Source organism: Ruditapes philippinarum, unplaced genomic scaffold (genome assembly GCF_026571515.1).
Source record: "Ruditapes philippinarum isolate M1 unplaced genomic scaffold, ASM2657151v2 ctg5380_1_1_1_1, whole genome shotgun sequence".
NCBI lineage: Eukaryota > Metazoa > Mollusca > Bivalvia > Venerida > Veneridae > Ruditapes > Ruditapes philippinarum.
Window position 1 is genome coordinate 372438 of NW_026852001.1, and position 18468 is coordinate 390905.

At 33.2% G+C, this 18468-nt stretch overlaps 2 protein-coding genes across 2 annotated transcripts in view; both read right to left on the reverse strand.

The window, feature by feature from the left end:
* The window catches only part of LOC132746077 (protein inturned-like), a 41511-nt gene extending 36498 nt beyond the window's left edge, over window positions 1-5013 (reverse strand). Inside the window, exon 1 of the mRNA XM_060735159.1 lies at window positions 4999-5013. The gene's annotated coding sequence lies outside the window, so the exon portion shown is untranslated. The remainder of the gene's footprint in view (window positions 1-4998) is intronic.
* A 12080-nt stretch (window positions 5014-17093) lies between these two features.
* LOC132745978 (uncharacterized) lies at window positions 17094-18468 on the reverse strand (the record flags this gene model as incomplete). Its single annotated transcript, XM_060735014.1, is given in 1 exon segment — window positions 17094-18468. A coding segment is annotated over 1 exon segment (870 nt), but the record flags the coding sequence as incomplete, so codon positions are not given.

The window sequence follows — 18468 nt, forward strand, 5'->3', positions numbered from 1 at the left end:
TTACAAGCATATTTATTTTTGTGGAATTCTTCTTCTAGTGAAGCCGACTTTTTGGATTTATTTCCTTCGAATGTGGGTATGTCTCTAAACCCAAAAAGATGCCAAATCACATTATATTCAGAAAAGCTAAGTTTAGATGCATTTTGATTTTTTAAACGTTATTACTACAGCTTCTTTGTCACTGCATATTTTCCGACCATATAGAATGTTAATAATTTGGAGAAAGCAAAGCATCCATTTGATTTAAGCCAATGTTGCGGATACTAAAATAGCCTATGGGCATTCTGAGATCATTTTATATACATGTGATACAATGCCTTGCCAATGGACCTTCTTTATAGTACATCTTTCGTTACTGACCTACGAACACGTATGCTTTTGAAAATGTTTACTGAAGTATACATTGATCGACATAACCTGGCGTGAATAGAAAAAACATTGGCGCCTACCTTTATTCTTTGACATTGTCTATTTGGTATCTCCATCTTACGCTCTAGTTTTGTTTTTGTTTTGTTTATCTTATTATGTTTAAGACAGTCACATACCAAATGTTCATATACTTTGCAATACAAAGAGTTGAGGTCTCTGTGCAAAAACACACATAGTTCAAGTTTAGTTTTAAGAGTTCATATCTACAATGTACTTGAATGCTTAAAGTTTAAGTCACAGCACCTAAATATATGTAAACTTTGCTGAATGTTCACAATGGTAATTATGCTGCAATACCAAGATGTTCCCTATATTTCAATACTAAGAGTCTAACTGTATTGCAATACAAAGAGGCGTATAACACAGAAAAACTATAAAGTAAGTATGCTGCAATACTTTGAGGAATAACCTATTACGATCACATACGGTCAAATTCACTTATATACAATTAGGACATATCTTGCGCAATGACAAAATGACGTCAAAGCAAAAAAAAAGGTTAAACCTAAATAAAAAGCAATAATTCCTATTTACTGCAATACCAAAAGATCAAATATCTCGGTCAAATTCTCAGACTCAATTTTTAGCTTTAACTATAATGCCGCCATGAATTTATTGTATCAGACTGTCAGCATGAAGTTATTGTACCACTTCATAAAATTGGCACAATACATTTTAATATCACCTCATTTAGGGTGCATTTAAATACTATAATGCCCGGTTTTATGATTAATAACAAGAATGTATCTTAATATAATCGTATTCATCTAGCCGCTGTTTTATAGAATTGTGTAAATTTGTGTAAATTAGGACAAGAATGGTCATTGTACATTAGTAATAGACTCTGAAATTGATTTCATTCAGATGTTTCGTTTAATTTCTACGTTCATTGAAATAAATTGGTATATACGATGTTTTCAGTATTGAGGGTAAACAAGCGGGTATATTAATCAACAGCTCCCTGCTGGTTTATACAAATAAGAGAAAGAGCACATTTCAAAACATTGAAACAACTTAATTTAAAGTTTTATTTTATAGATTGAAAGAGAAAACTAATTTACATAGAGGTATGAAACTGAAAAACTAACTTAACAGATCAATCTTTTTTATACTGTCGTGAATAATTAGAAATAAAAAGAAATAGTAGTTTTTCAATGCATTTGACAAAAGAATTCGAGTTAAAAGATGTTTTGTTAAGGAAATTTATGTTTGTGAATTTGTTTATAATTTCCGCAGATCTTTTGAAAGCCATTCCTGGCCGAACGTGTTTAAATATTGCTTTGTGTTAATATAACTAATACACTTATTTATTTGCAATAACATGAAATTACAACAGTAAATTCCCAATAAAATATCTACCACTTCTTTTCAACATACCGGGTATGGCATATTCCTTTGGGGATTTTTAAACCATTTGTTGAGAGTCTTTACTAATAACTTGTGTAAAAAAAATCGAATCATTTACGCACCCCGTTTCTGCAGAAATAATAATATCTATTGCACAAAATGACCATAATGCTTTTTAGTAAAGTCGGCCTAAATTATACTAATTATCGATTTTCAGTATAATTATGAGAATATATTCTTTATCATTTAAAAAAGAATTGTTTTCGTTTTTAGTGCCCCAGTAAATTTATGTATGTTTTACAAATTTAATGTTATTAGGCTTTTGGACCTCAGTAGGAGCTACTTTAATAGTTAGTTATTTATTGACTAGTATATCTTTTCAAATTTATCGTTTTTAGATACGATCAGTACCAATTTCATATTGTCGGTAAATCAATTACACTTCTTGTAATGTGTTTGTAACATGGTGAAATTAGACCAATAATAGTTTTCAACGAGATAACAATCTGGAAAATATACTTTTAGGAAAAAAACACATACCAAGACGGGGAAAAACATATACCTAGACGATGTTACTAAGTTTAACCAATATACGGAAGCAATTAATAAAATATGATTATTTGAACAAGTTTTTATTTTAACATTTTTTTCTTAAATAAACCTAGAGGGCATTCTGAGTTTAAAAAAGGGAAACTTACACAGGGCCTGACCCAGCTTAAGGATACAGTTACAATTTATGATATTTTTCAGAGAATATGTTAAAATAACAAAAAAAACAAAAACAAAAAAAAAAAACTAAATAATATTAGCTTCAAATGTACGTACACTTTCCCCAGAAGAGTTACAATAGCATGCCACTTCATTGGAAAAGTTTATTATCCGGACAAATTGCCACACACCATATGGTATAAAAACCATTCAAATCATGGGAATTATACGAGTACTGCATTGAAATCATTTTATGTTCAGACATATTCATTTTGCAAGGCTCCCCATTTACTTGGGAAGAAAAAAATATTTAAAACAATTAAAAAAAACTATTTGAAAATTATCGTACATTCATGTAAGTACTCATTCTGAGCTATAAAAATATTGAAATATAAACAAATAAGATAGCAACAAAAATCCAGCCGTCTTATGCAGGAGGCACAAATGCTCGTGGTTTTCTAGTCCCCTATCAGATTAGTTAGCGAATTTAACAAATATTTTCTTAAATTCTTTTCAAATAAATATTTTCCCCTTAATTTGAGAAAATTACCATATGCCCATGTTTTGTCAACATTTCAAACAATTCAAAATAAGCTGCTAAGATTTTGAAGATAATAAGTATTTAAACTGTTTTCTTTACAAACCCTTGTACAAATATTTCAAATAAAGAGAAAGGAGTACCTTATTTACAGTGTCACCTTTGAGCCTGTGCCAAGTGAAAGTATTTAAATACAGCTTTTATAATGTTGTATTTAAGAGATTATTTGCATAGAATTTGATGAGTGCTGTACGGACATAATTTAACAAAATCTAACAATGAATAGTTAGTTTGTCAGATATACATATTGCTTCTTTTGACAGAAAATATGTAATATTGGAATAGATAACGACGAGGAATTCTTTTATCGCTTTGTACGAAATGTCTCAATCTCGCAAGCGACACTTGCAGGTAATTTACATAAACTGCGCGCTAAACGTATAATTAAAATGAAAGGCAATGTAATCTTAAAATCTAGATAGAAATGACAACTATATATTTATGAAAACAACTATAATTTCTCTTTTCTCTAAAGATGAAAGGATTTCAAGAAAAAAATAATAATTAAAATTTAGTACGATTTTTTAAAAAACAACAACACCCCCGAAAAAAAGAGGGAAAAAAAACAAAAACAAAAATACATTTATCTTTTGTAACCAACATTTTTCTTTTCTTCAGCAAACACATTTTTCCACTTCAAACAATTAAATTTTTAAATTTTAACAATAATTATGGGCAATTTTCGTATAAAATATAAAACAATGTTAAGTTGGGAGTAGTATGTCTTTTTCTCCAGTCCTTTTCGAAGAAAAAAATAAAAGAAATCCATTTAAAAATTATTTCACAAGACGAAAAAAACTAACATCATTTTGATATGAATTTTGTTTTTACATCAATTTGAACTTCTACAACAAGCGATGTAAAAAATAAAATGAGCCGCGTCATGACAAAACCTACATAATGGGTTTGCGATCAGCATGGATCCAGACCAGCCTGCGCAGTCTGATCAGGATCCATGCTGTTCGCTATCAGTTTCTCTACTTGTAATATAGTTGGTAAGCGAACAGCATGGATCCTGATCAGACTACGCGGATGCGCAGGCTGGTCTGGATCCATGCTTGTCGCAAACCCTCTATGTTGGTTTTGTCATGACGCGGCTCATTTAAATTTTAGGAGTCAAACATATATACACACACACTAATAACATTTATTTCACATCCAGTGACCTTACAGCGTCTGAACCGTATGATCTCAAATATAAATCATTGTTTGATCTTATTTTAACAAATTTAGCATCGTTTTCATAAGATAAATGTTGTCTTAAATGTTCCTCCGAACAAGATATTAATTTCTGTAATTTTAATGTGTGCACTTTGTATGTCACGTTTTTGTTGTGTAAATGTTTATTTACACTTGCACGTGCAGTTAAGATATAAGTTTGTATGAATTTTTTTCTGTTCTTAAAATCAACATATATGTAAAATATATGAATTTATATCCAATATAGTAGAATTATTTAACAATATAGTATGTTAAGTATGTAGTTAGATAAAAAAAACCAACAACATATTACCAAAACAATAATAGTAGACTCTAGTGCTATATTACTTAATTCAAGTGCAGGTGATTTTATACAATCTAGTGTATGTACTTATAATAATAATAATAATAATAATAATAATAATAATAATAATAATAATAATAACGATAATATTAAAACAGATAAAAAAAGTGTCAAAACCAACACACATAAATTGAAACATAATATTATGTTCGGTATATATTAAATGCATGTTAAAAGAGCTCGTTATAAGATATAATTATACTAACCGAATATAAAACAGAAACTTAAAATCAACATATATCTTTCATATTATATTCAAAGTACCAGTGATATATTAAACGATTTAGTCTATGTAGCATATATATTAACCATATAGTATTACATTATGATATATAATAAAACTTTTACTAACCTCATGTCGATAAAACATCACAATATAATGTTATATAGTAAGCGACACATGCTTTATGGAAAGTTATTGATCATACAGTATATTGAGTCCCGGTAAAGTCATTTGTCACCACTTTCACTGTAAAAGGGTACAAGAAAAATCTGTGACTTTCTTATTGATTTACAGCTAATTAAATAGCTTAATATCTTCTTTTCATAATGTCACGTACAATATAGATCTATGCCTCGCCTAGAGTTCACACGCGTACAAATACACACCAATATTAAATTAATGAACTTACTGACGAAGTAACTAGATGTATCAGTTATGAAAATAATATCCCTTTTTTGTGTAAGTTATATAATCATTTTGTACCAAGCGGATATATTCAATATCTGCATTTATATATTGGAGTGTTACAAGTGAATTGTGGGCGAAATGAGTGGCAAAAACAAGGGCGGAAACTAATAAAATAATGATTAAAGTAAATAGAAAACCTAAGTAAGACAATAACCGGTCTATATGATATATAAATAATTCTTAATCAGAATGATTTATTTAAATAACCAACTGATTTGTTTAAAAATATCATGATATTAAAGTACAAATTTAACATAAATGTTGAATGAGTATAAATGTGTTCATGACAGAGTTTTTGTTTCATTGATCTGGCATATTAACACTTGAAAATTAGCTTTTTTTATTTGTAATTGAACTATCTAATATCGTCAGGAATTTTAAAGGTTTATAAGCCTAATATTGAAATGTTTTTGTGCCAATGGTAATCTTTACTTGTAACAGAATACATATCCTTTTAGTTTAATTCAAAGTTTGGTAGATCTGTAATTGGTTCTACCGAGTGTTAATATATACAGCCCACTTGAATGCCATTTTGAAGTGCTGAATCAAAATATATGAAATACAATATATTATCTTAATATCAGAACAAGTAAAATAACGCAGATAAGACTGTCTTTCTATTAACTAATTTCATTTACAGAAGTGAGTTGCCGAGCTATCAAAGCCGAAGTTCTCCTTACATTTGTCCACAATTAATATTAAAATTAACTTAATAAGATTGCAACAAGGGAAAGAAAAGTTCGAGGAATGCAGTCCCACTGATCATTCCGCCCAAATATATTCTATCCCTTTAATATAGCTTTGACATTTATGAAATATTCTTACCAACTGAAACACCATATTTAATGCCTTTTTACCTTGCAAAACACAAGAAATCGTTATGGAAAATTTTTACCTCCCTTTGACATGACAAAGTATTTTTTAAAACTCCTATTAACTTCGTAAAGAAAATGAAACGCAGCACTTGAACATGAATCGCCTATAGTGCTTACATCATAACCGCGAATCTCCCGTCTCGTTTCGGGCACTTTTTATGGAATAACACGTAGGTGTCATATTCAATGTGAATGAACATATCTTTGGATGTTACTACATTCTAATATGCATGTACAATATTTTCAGATCTAAAGCTTGAATACGCTGAAGGAAGTAGGTGCTAGGGAGCTTGAACAGTAGCTTGCACAACGACATTGTAAGTTCACTTTTTCCTTTACCCGACAACAATGTCAGAAATAAAAGCCGCTAAGATTTTTTGTTACATTTCAATTTTCATAAAATGACTGTATTGAAAGTTGTCATGTATATGTTAGAGACATGACTGCGTAAAGACTTTAAGAATGACCACATGCTTAAACCTTCAAACATAAACGTACATTTAATATAATATAACTTGATAAGTTGAAAAAATGAACTTCTTTTTTCAGAGGTAAAAATTCTTCTGTCACTACATTCCCGCAAATTATTTAGTACCTTCAAAGAAGCCAAAATTGTTGACACCTGTATGTCTGTATACCTATGTTTGTGGTTAAAGTTTTAATTAAGAAAACTTTGGAGGGGTTAATGCCCATCAAGTCTTCAGCTGATGAATAACTCAACCAGCTGAAGGATTGTGCTATTACAAAAGTGCAGATGTCTTTTGCACCGTTTAACATATCGTGAAACATTTGGAAATTTCATTCATTTATTCTTAGCTCTGCCGAAAGTCATAATATGTTCTTATTTTTTCCTTCATCGACGTGTTAACATTTACAGAACTGAATACCTGTCATATTAATTGCTTTATGTCACTGACGCAATACGAAATCTTTTTGTAGGCAGTTCATTAAAAACAAATCATTATACTAAATTTAATCATACAATAAAACAATGCATAAAAAATATACAAATTGTGTTTGTTACAGATGAAGTTTTCAGTCCCCAGTAATTCGAATAATCGAGAATGGACTGTATATGGAATTTGTGTATGTCATAGGAATGTGACAATATTTGTTGGTTATATTTCAAGATGTCCTGTATTTGAATAATGCTAATATAACATGCCAAAGGACATTTAACTAAAACAGTTTTTCTCAAGAAGTGGCAATTTATTTGCAACCGTAAAGACATTATTTTATTTGTTTATTTTTAAAGACTTTGTCAGATGAGATCGAAATTGGACAGGCTGTCTCCCTTCATATTTTTAGTTAAATCTATTGTATCCGTATGGCGGTTGAAATTCTATATGTCCTTTTAATCGACCTTTTAAAATCGACATTTGAAGAGCGTTAATCATGGTTGTTGTGTATGTGACATTTTAGTTCCACGAATTTAATCTTTTACTTGTTTCTATGTGATTCATATATTCTTACTTTATCATAACATATCGTTCATAATGCTTTCTTATTTTTACTCTGTCATTCACATGTGCACTGCATACCTGTCATATTAATTGCTTTTATGCCACTGACGCAATACAAAATCACTTTAACTGGATTAAGTGTAGACAGTTCATTAATAGAAATCATTACACTACAGTTAAGTTATACAATAAAACAATACATTAGAAATATATATGGAATTTTGTGTGTGTCATACAAATGTGACAAAATTTGTTTGCTTTCTCTCAAGATGTCCCACTGTTTTTCAGCTGTGTTTGAATAACAACTGTCTCCAACTGTATTAATTTGTTCTCTTAGTGTACATTTTCCTACATTGGATATCATTAACCAGGCTACATTGTCAAAAATAAAAGCGGCTAAAAAATCTTTTTACATTTAATGCAATGAATATTTCTAAAATAAGTTGTTAAGTATTGTAATATAACTTGATAAGTTGACAAATGAATTTCCTTTTCAGACTGACAGAAATAAAAGTAAAAATTCTTATGTCACTACATTCCTGCAGCTTATATAGTTCCTTCAAAAAGCCAAAATTATTGACACCTGTTTGATCTATCTGTATGTCTGTATACCTATGTTTGTGGTAAAAGTTTTAATTAAGAAAACTTTGGAGGGGTTAATGCCCATCAATGTTTTCAACCATTGATGAATAACTCAACTGGCTAGAGGAGTGTGCTATTACAAAGGTCCAGATGTCTATTCCACGTTTAATGTTCTTAACTTATCAAATCATATTGTTAAACATTGGGCAATTTCATTTATTTATTCTCAACTCTGTCAAATATCATACTGTGTTCTTATTTTACTCCGTCATTCTAATGTGCACTGAATACCTGTCATATTAATTGCATTTATAACTTCGGAGAGGTTAATGTCCATCAATGCTTTCAACAATTTATGAATAACTCAACTAGATAGAGTATTGTGCTTTTACAAAGGTCCCACTTATCATAACATATCGTTAAACATTGGGCAATTTCATTCATGTATTCTCAACTCTGTCAAATGTCATACTGTGTTCTTATTTTACTCTGTCATTCAAATTTAAACATTAACAGCACTGAATATCTATCATACTAATTGCTTTAATGTCACTGACGTAATACAAAATCACTTAATCTGAATTGAATGTAGACAGTTCATTAAAAGAAATCATTGCACTACAGTTAAGTAACACAATAAAACAATGCATTAGAAAAATATACAGAATTGTGTGTGTGTGTCATACGAATGTGACAATATTTGTTGGCTGTATCTCAAGATGTCCCACTGTTTTTCAGCTGTGTTTGAATAATATATGTACTAAGGGACATTTAACTAAAACAGGTTTTTTTATTCTTCAAAATTAACCTTTATGTTGACATGTAGGGGTAATTTCTTTGCAACCACAAAAATTTAATTTTCTTATTTATTTTAATACATTTGTCAGGTGAGATCGAAATTTTGACAGGCTGTCACCCTTCATATTTTTGATAAAATGTCTCCATGTACCTTAAGTCATAGATTACATATTTCCGATCACTGAAGATATCAATCACGGCGGTCTTGTTGTGTTTGTGGTATTTTAGTTTCATCACTTTAATCTTTTATTCATCTTAAGTGGTTCCTATTTTCCTGCCTACATTCTGTTTCATCGCGTTTTGGGTATGTTGTCTTCCTTTTATGTGTGTATTTGAGAGCAGTGTTTTACCTTCAATTAAATTCATTTTTATTCCATTCTGTTTATATTTTCCCAGCATAGGGACATATTTTTTAAATAAGGCATAAGTGCAATGTTTCAAAGAATGGCACGAAGGTCCTACCGACATTGATGACCTTGCATCAAAGTTTACTTACTGACAAAAATAGCTCATTGACGATTTCCTACCAACTACATTGCCTACCAACAAAATGGCCCACTGACAATGATGATCTACTGACAATGATGGCCTACTGTCAATGTGACCTGTCGACAATGATGGCTTATCGAAAATGATGACCTACTGAGAAAGAGACCTACTGAAAATGAAGGTTTATTGACATTGACATTCATTGCCTACCGACAATTATGTCCTAACGACAATGATAGCCAACCGATGATGCTACCTACCGACAGTGATGGCTTATCAAATATGATGGCTTATCGACAGAAAAGTATTCTGTCAATGATGGCTTATCGACAATGAATGTCTATCGAGATTGATGGATATCGATAATTATGGCTACCGATAATGTTGCCTTCCGTTATTCATGGCTTACTAACAATGACGGCATGCCGACATTGTGTCCTACTTGGAGTGATTGTCTGCCATCAAGGAGGGATGCTCAGCGTGAGACCTGCGAGAATAAATAATTCCTAAACCTACTGAATCGATGAAATGGATTTTCACTCAGCCGTTTGAAGTTTAATGGATTTAAAAAATTGAAGAAAAAAAGAAAAACGAAAATAAATGGCTGCCAAGAGTATACAAGGTACACAACGTACACACGTGGTACCATCGATGTTTCGCGTCAAATCAGGTGTGCGATCTCCTGTGCTACTGATTTGTGTGTGTGTGAAAGCTGAGCAAATACAAGATAGGTGTTCTCCGTATAATAATTAAGATAATTTTTATAAAATATTTTCCAAAACAAAAACTTTTGTTCGACCTGGCTGCTCTTATACCATGTGTATTTCTTTTTTCTTATCTCATCATAATATATTTTTAGTGAATAAAGTGCAAAACTCTTGACCCTTTCCGCTGAAAAACAGCGTGAAACAAATAAAAAAATTGTCAGTTTATATATCAAAGTAATCTTATCTTTTAAATTTGATAAAAATTATTCTAGTACTGACTACCAACAGCTTCTAGTAAAAGGGTCAGTGTCAAAGAGTAAAAACGGCCATAATTATTTTGTCCGGTGATGCAGGTGTGCAAAAAGTGTCACCAGGTGTGTACCGCATTTTATAACTTGGTTAGTTAAGGTATTCATTTTAGCACAGATTATAAATACAGCTGGCGACAAATCATCTTTATTAAGTCTGCGCCATTTTACACATTCTACGAAACATCAAAGAACATCTAAAAACTTTAACCAGTGTTTCGTCGGCGCCAAGTACCACGCCGCACTGTATGTTTGACCTAAACAGAGATATTTTACAGTCAAAACAGAGTTTACTTACTTTGAACTAGATTAACATACCGTGATTTCAAAGTATCCGAAGAATTGATACCTCATTATGTACCTATTGTATTCAAAATTTCAAAAATAAAAATGAATAATTACTTATTCTGGACAATATAAAAGGGATTTTGTTCTCTTTGTATACTCTTAGATCGACTGAAAATTTATCAAGCATTTCCTCAGACACACGACTCTTCTGAAACTGTGGGCTGCATTATTTACACAGTGGTTTTACAACTTAATGAAAACGTGATCATAAACGCGCACGTTAGTGCACGATAATACAAAAAAATGTACATGAAATTACGTCATCTACAGTAAGTTATGTTAAAATTAACGATACGGACTTGTAGAAGTTGTTATTGAGTAGATTGTACTACTTTTGAGATATTCTTAACTGTAATTTCAGGCTCAAATATCATATACGCAAGGAAAAATGACGGTGAAGTATATTCGCTTTTTGCATTGGTGATATGCTCTTTAAGCATATAGAGTGCATTAATTTTTATAAGAAATTATTTGGAGGCAGCTATTAAAACACCATTTGTGTGTCTCCGTTGAGCAATTACATTAGGTTGGAGGTTCTTTCTAACAGCAAAGTAGAGCCACACAATGCAGGTGGTCCTTTTTACTTGGATCGGTGACTTATTCTTTATGGATACAAAGCGTGCGATTGAAAGGTAAAAAATACCATTTTCTGCTGAACAACATTTGTCTGATTCCAATTCAGATAACATTAGTTTGGAGATTCTTCTTTGCAGCAATATAAGACACATAACTCTAGCCCATGAAATACGACCTCGAGATTGCCGCATGGCATGGTCGTTTTGTGACCCGCGATATTTACTTTATTTATATAAAGTGTAAAATATTTCGTATAAAAACAATATTTTCTGTCGTTAACTGTTCAAAAATCATTTGTGTGATTCCACGGCGGGCTAGAAATAGTTTAGAGTTGGTTCTTCTTTACAGCAATATAAGCCAAAGGAATATGGCCTCAAGATTTCCGGGTGGTATGGTCGTTTTCAGGACCGGCGATTTGTTCCTTTTGTTTACATTAAGAGTTTTGTTGCCAACTGTTTAAACACCATTACTGTGATTCCGTTGTAGATTTAAATATGCATTCGTTTTGAGGTTGGTACTTCCTTACAGCATTATAAAGCACAGAGCTCTAGACCAAGGAATAAGGCCTCTAGATTTTCGCATGCCATGGTCGTTTTTTGGTACGGTGATCTGTTCTTTCTTAGATAAAGTGTAAAATACGTCGTAAAAGCATTTTCTCTTGACAACTGTTTAAAAAGCACTCTTTACAGATATATAAGACACAAAACCCTATCCAAAACAAAGCGTCCGTAAGATTTTGGCGTTTACATCGTCGTATCTTGGACCGGAGATTTGTTCCTTTTTTATATAAAGTGTATAAATGTTTTTTTTTTTTTTTGTTTTTTTTTTGGGGGGGGGGCGTCGATGCCTTCCATCTCTATATAAAGTGTAGAGTCAATGTACCCGGTTCCGCACATTACACGGATCCCATACTTTCCATTTTTTTCTTGCAAATTCAAATGAATTTACTCAGTTTTCATTTTTGTTTCACTGAACTTACATGTTTTCAACAGATATGACTTTTGGGATCTTGCACCCCGGCCTCTCCCTGGAGAGTGCAGAGGAAATGTAAATAAATGTACGTGGCTGTGTAGGTCACTCATAAAACATTTTATTCAGCAAGTAAACCATGCTTATTCATATTCAAATGTAATGCTTATTATAAAAGATATATTTGGAAAGAAATATATGTTTTTGTTACGGCAAATTTCCTGTTAGTTATGAAATATCTGCTCATGACTTAACTACCATACTGCCAAACGTCAAGTCATTTCACCTTGATTCTTTGTTTAAAATAATACCAAACTCTTAATCGAACGAATCATAACCAGATAGATGTAAAAAACTTTCAATGATAAATTTTCTGTGTTTACTACCTAAAGGTTGTAGAAGAGTATGTTTCCGTTGCTGTGAAATGTTTTCTGTGTGCTACTATGCTTGGAAATAAATGTTTGTAGACCGTAATAAGAATGTGCATTAAATTTATCTGTAGTCCTAAAACATTTGCAAAAAAATATATCTTATCTGGACTTAAAGATGTCAACTACATGTATTTATAAAACATGTTTAAGATGTCAAATAATCTTTCAGTTTAAAATGACCTTGTGTGCGGAAACGAGTCCACTATTTATTATGTTTGGCCCATTCCTGTTTCTAAAAATCAAGCGCCTAGAAGTATGACCTACTTAAGTTAGAAGCATTATGGTGATCAGTTTTATGGGCAAAGGATGTATTTTTCAAAATATTATCAATTAAAAGAAACATTTTGAACTATAAAATAAATTTTCTTATTTTCCTTTAAAAAGTGTACTACACCGGGTACACTGACTTTATACATTTTCGTAAAAATAACCAATTTATGGAGCCAACTGTTTAAACAACATTTGTTTCATTCCGTTGTAGATTCGTTTTTGCATTAGCTTCGAGGGCCCAAGCAAAGCGTCCGAGAGAAATCCGCGTGGCATGGTAGTTTTTTTGGACCGGCGATTTGTTTTTATTTTTTTGCATATAAATTGTACACATTTTAAAAAGCACAATTTCAAGCAGCCAACCGTTCAAAGACCATTCCTCTGATTCCGTTGCAGGTTTGTTTTTATTTTAGTTTGAAGGGTCTTATTTACAGACACATAAGACTCAAGCAAAACGTCCGGGATATTTCCGCGTGACATGGTCGTTTTTTAAACCGACAATTTGTCCAACACCATATTCATGAGCTTATTGTTAAAACTCCATTTGTCTGATACCGTTGCGGATTCACTTTTGTAGGTTCTTTATAGAAATACCAGACAAAAAAGCACTAGCCCATTCAAAACGTTTAGGAGAATTCCGCGTAACATGGCCATTTTTTTCTTACTGGCAATTTGTTCTTCCTGCATATAAAGAGTATAAATAATCGTTAAAAAAACATTTTCAGGAGCAATTCGTTAAAAACACAATCTGTGTTTTGTGTTATTTTGTGTTAGTTTGGGCCTTCTTTATAGAAATATAAGAGACGAAGCCCTAGGCCAAGCAAAATATTTGGGAGATGTTCGCGTGGCATGTTATTACTTTGGTTTTCCGTTTAGAAGTATTGAAAATGTCACCGTGAGTTTCGTCAGCTAGACAGTATTCCCCGAGGAAAGGACCGGACTAGGATTTCCGTTAAGAACCTTAAAAACTTCTATCACTGTAGGTTTGGTCAGCTTGACTGCTTACCCTGAGGATTGATCCGGACTTGGTTTTCCGTTTAGAACTACTAGAAAGGCCTATCACCCTGGGATTGGTAAGCTTGTCTGTATTCCCTGAGGTTTAAACCGGACTTGGTTTTCCGTTTAGAACTACCAAAAAGGCCTGTCACTGCCGGTTTGGTCAACTTGAGTCTATTCCCTACTTCTTGGACCGGATTTGATCTTCCATTTATAACGACTAAAATGACGATCACCATGGATTTGGTCTCCTTTGACTTTATTGCCTGTGGATAGAACCGGACTTGGTTTTCACCTTGACTGTATTCCCTGAGGCTAGAGTAGGGCTTGATTTTCCGTGTAGAACTACTAAAAAGTCCTATTTCCATGGGTTTTGTCAGCTAGACTGTATTCCCTGAGGCTAAAACCGGACTTGATTTTCTGTTTAGAACTACTTAAAAGGTCTATCACCGTGGGTTTGATAAGATACGCTGTATTACCTGACTTGGATTTCAGTTAAGAACTAGTAACAATTGTTCTATATTTAACTACATAAAAGGCCTATCACCGTGGGTTTGGTCAACTTGGTATCATTAGACTGTATTACCTGAGGCTAGAAGCGGACTTGTTTTTCCGTTATGAAGTACTAAATACGCCCATCACCGTGGGTTTGGTCAGCTTGACTGTAATCCGTGATACTTGAACCGGACTTGGTTTGCCGGAAATGAAAACTATTAGAAAGGCCTATCACCGTGGGTTTGGTCAGCTTGACTGTATTCTGTAAGGCTAACACCAGGCATGGTTTTCCGTTAAGAACTACTGAAAAAGCATATCACTTTGGGTTTCTTCAGCTTGACTGATAACCATAAGGCTAGGACCGCACTTGGTTTCCAGCTTAGAACTTCTAAAACGGCCCATCACCGTTGGTTTTCACATCGACTGTATTCCCTGATGCTAGAACAGAACATGGCTTGATTTCCCATATAAAACTACTAAAAGGCATATAACCATGGGTTTGGTCAGTTTGCCTGTATTTCCTAAATGTAGAACCGAACTTGGTTTGCAGTAAATCAAATTGAGAAAGGCCTATCAGCATGGGCTTTTGTCAGCTTGACTGTATTTCCTGAGGCAAGAACTGGACTTAGTATTCCGTTAACAACTACTAAAAAGACCTATCACCGTTGGTTTTGTCATCTCAACTGTATTCCCTGAGGCTAGAACCGGACTAGATTTTTCCGTTTAGAACTACCAAAAAGGTCAATTACCGAGGGTTAAGTCAGGTTGACTGTATTCCCTGCGGCTAGAGCCGGACTTGGTTTTCCGTTAAGCACTACTAAAAAAAGCCTTTGAACGTTGGTTAGGTCAGCTTGACTTGTATTCCCTAAGTCTAGAACCGGATTTGGTTTTCCGTTTTCACTACTAAAAGGCCTATGACCGTGGCTTTGGTCGGCTTGACTGTATTCCCTAACGCTTAAACTGTCATTGTTTTCCGTTAAGAACTACTGAAAAAAGGCTTCTAGTGTTACCGTGGGTTTGGTCAGCTTGACTGTATTCCCCTCGACAAGAGCCGAACTTAGTATTCCGTTTAGCACTACTAAAAAGGTCTATCACCGTGGGTTTAGTGAGTTTGACTGTATTCCATGAGGCTGGAACCTGTCCTTGTTCTAGGTTACAAACTATTTAAAAGTCCTATCACCGTGGGTTGGTCAGCTTGACTGTATTTCATGAGGCTATAACCAGACTTGGTTTACTGTTTACAACTACTAAAAAGACCTATCACCGTTAGTTTGGTCAGGTCGACTGTATTCCCTGAGGCTAGAACCGGACTTGATTTTTCCGTTTAGAACTACTAAAAGGCCTATCACCGTAGGTTTGTTCAGGTTGACTGTATTCCCTGCGGCTAGAACCGGAACTATAAAAATGGCCTATCACCATGGCTTTGGTCTCCCTGATTTTAGATTAGGAGTTGGTTTTCCGTTTAGAACTATAAAAAGGCCTATCACCGTGGGTTTGTCAGTTTGACTGTATTCCATAAACCTACGACCGCGCTTGATTTGTTTCGATGGGAACTTCTAAAAAGGCCTCTCACCGTTGGTTGGTCAGCTTAACTGTATTTCTTGAGGCTAAAACCAGACTTGGTTTACCGTTTACTACTACAAACTACAAATTAGGCCTATCATCGTTGGTTTGGTCAGCTAGACTGTATTCCCTGAGCATAGAACCGGACTTGTTTTTTGTTTAGAACTACTAAAAAGGCCTATTACTTTGGGTTTGGTCAGCTTGACTGTATTCAAGGAGGCTAGAACCAGACTTGGTTTTTCGTTTAGAACTACTAAAAAAGCCTATTACCTCGGGTTTGGTAAGCTTGATTGTATTCCCGGAGGCTAGAATCGGACTTGGTTTTCCGTTTATAAGTACTAAAAAGGCCTATCACAGTGGGTTTAATGGACTTGACTGTATTGGAACGCTATTTCTCCTTTCCGTGTATAAAGTTTATAAATTTTCGTAGAAAGCATTTTTTGTCAGACGCAAAACGTTTAAACACCATATTTCTGATTCCGTTGCGGATACAATTTTGTTTTAGTTTGGGAGGCCTTATTTACAGTAATATAAGATAGAAAACCCTAGCCTAAGCAAAACGCCCCGGAGATTTTCGCGTAGTATGTTTTTTGGACCGGCAATTTGTACTTTCTGTATATAAAGTGAATAAATTTGCGTTAAATAAAACACTATTTTCTCAATCCTACCGATGAATCACGTTTTATCTGATTCCGTTGCGGTATCTTTCTTTGTATAAGTTTGGAGGGTCTTCATCACAGAGATATAAGTTACAAAAGCCTAGCCGGGAGATTTCAGCGTGGCATGATCGTGGTTTGTTCTGAAGAATTCGAAACAACATCTTTGAGTATAAACCCTTCTGAAACTGAGACGTACATGTAATATGATAAAGATAAATATCACAATTAAAAATAATTTATGTATCTTTATTTCACACAAAAGTATTGAATATGATATTCTTGTACATGTTATCATGTTTGTGTTAAATTTTTACACTAGTCATGAATTAAACATTGCTATCAACTAAAAGTAAGGATTCAAATACAAAAAAAAATACACAAGTAAGCACTAATTTTAATACCCCCTCCCAAATCAGACTTTAAAAGTAAGTTTAAGAACGTCCATGCTATAAATCCTCGCTAATCTGGAAATTTTGTCCGGTCCCGACCATGTCCGGTTTTGTGTGATTTTACTGTATTTTAATTTACGCTAATGAAAAAAACAACAACAAACATATGGTTATAATCTCTTTAATGACAATCTAATCATTCTGAATAAATTTTAATGTATCACAGACAGTTAGAGGTAGAAAAAATATTTATTGCGCATGCTGTTAAGCTTTAAACAATCAAATTGAAAGACATTGAGGTATGATCATTGAGACAAACAAATACCCTACACTAAGGAGCCATATCTTATAATTTGTAACGATTACGCTTAAGTACTATTTTACTTAGCACTGTCATTATTGTATACCAGGTTCCAATATTTATATAACTGTCATGACTAGGGTTATCTTTGAACTGCACATTTGTTTCTACATGTGTGTCTGAAATCAAAGTTTTAGTATCATTCTTGTTTTCTTGTGAATATGAACCTACATTTTCATCTTCAATATCGCACGTATAGTCTGATGCTGTGAAATTACATGCAGCGTTTGCACAAACTTTATTTTTCATTTCATTGGTATTTGGGTTTGAAACTTCAATTTGAGAATTTACTTCTCCCTCTTCGTTATTTTCAGGAGGTAGTTCATTTTGAATGGCTTCTGACATGTTATCGGTATCTTGTTCATTTGTTTCATCATTAATCTCATCTGCATTAGTTTTGCCTCTATGTATAAGAAGGCAATCTCCATCTACATTCACAAGTTGAATATCAAAATCATTACTCTCATAATCATCTTCAGCATTATCATCACTAACAGTATCCCCAGTTCCCTGACAATCAGTTACTCCCTTAATTGTCTCAGTGTTTAAGTCTTTAATCATTTCTTCATTATCTTCTATATGTTGCGCTTTAATTAATTCTATTTTTGGAATATTGGCATCGTTCAAAGAGGTTTTGTTTACTATCTCATCAGTAGAATGTCCATCGTTGTCAGATATTTTCAAGTCAGCTATAGAAATGACATCATTTATTATTTTAGGACCCTCTGGATAATCAATCGTTGTTCGTGGCACGTCCACGCCGTTCTGGACCTCTGCTCTGGCTGAAGCTACTGTATCCTCAATCAAAATACCATCTATCACTATAAAATCTTTGTCAAATGTCATATCGTCAAA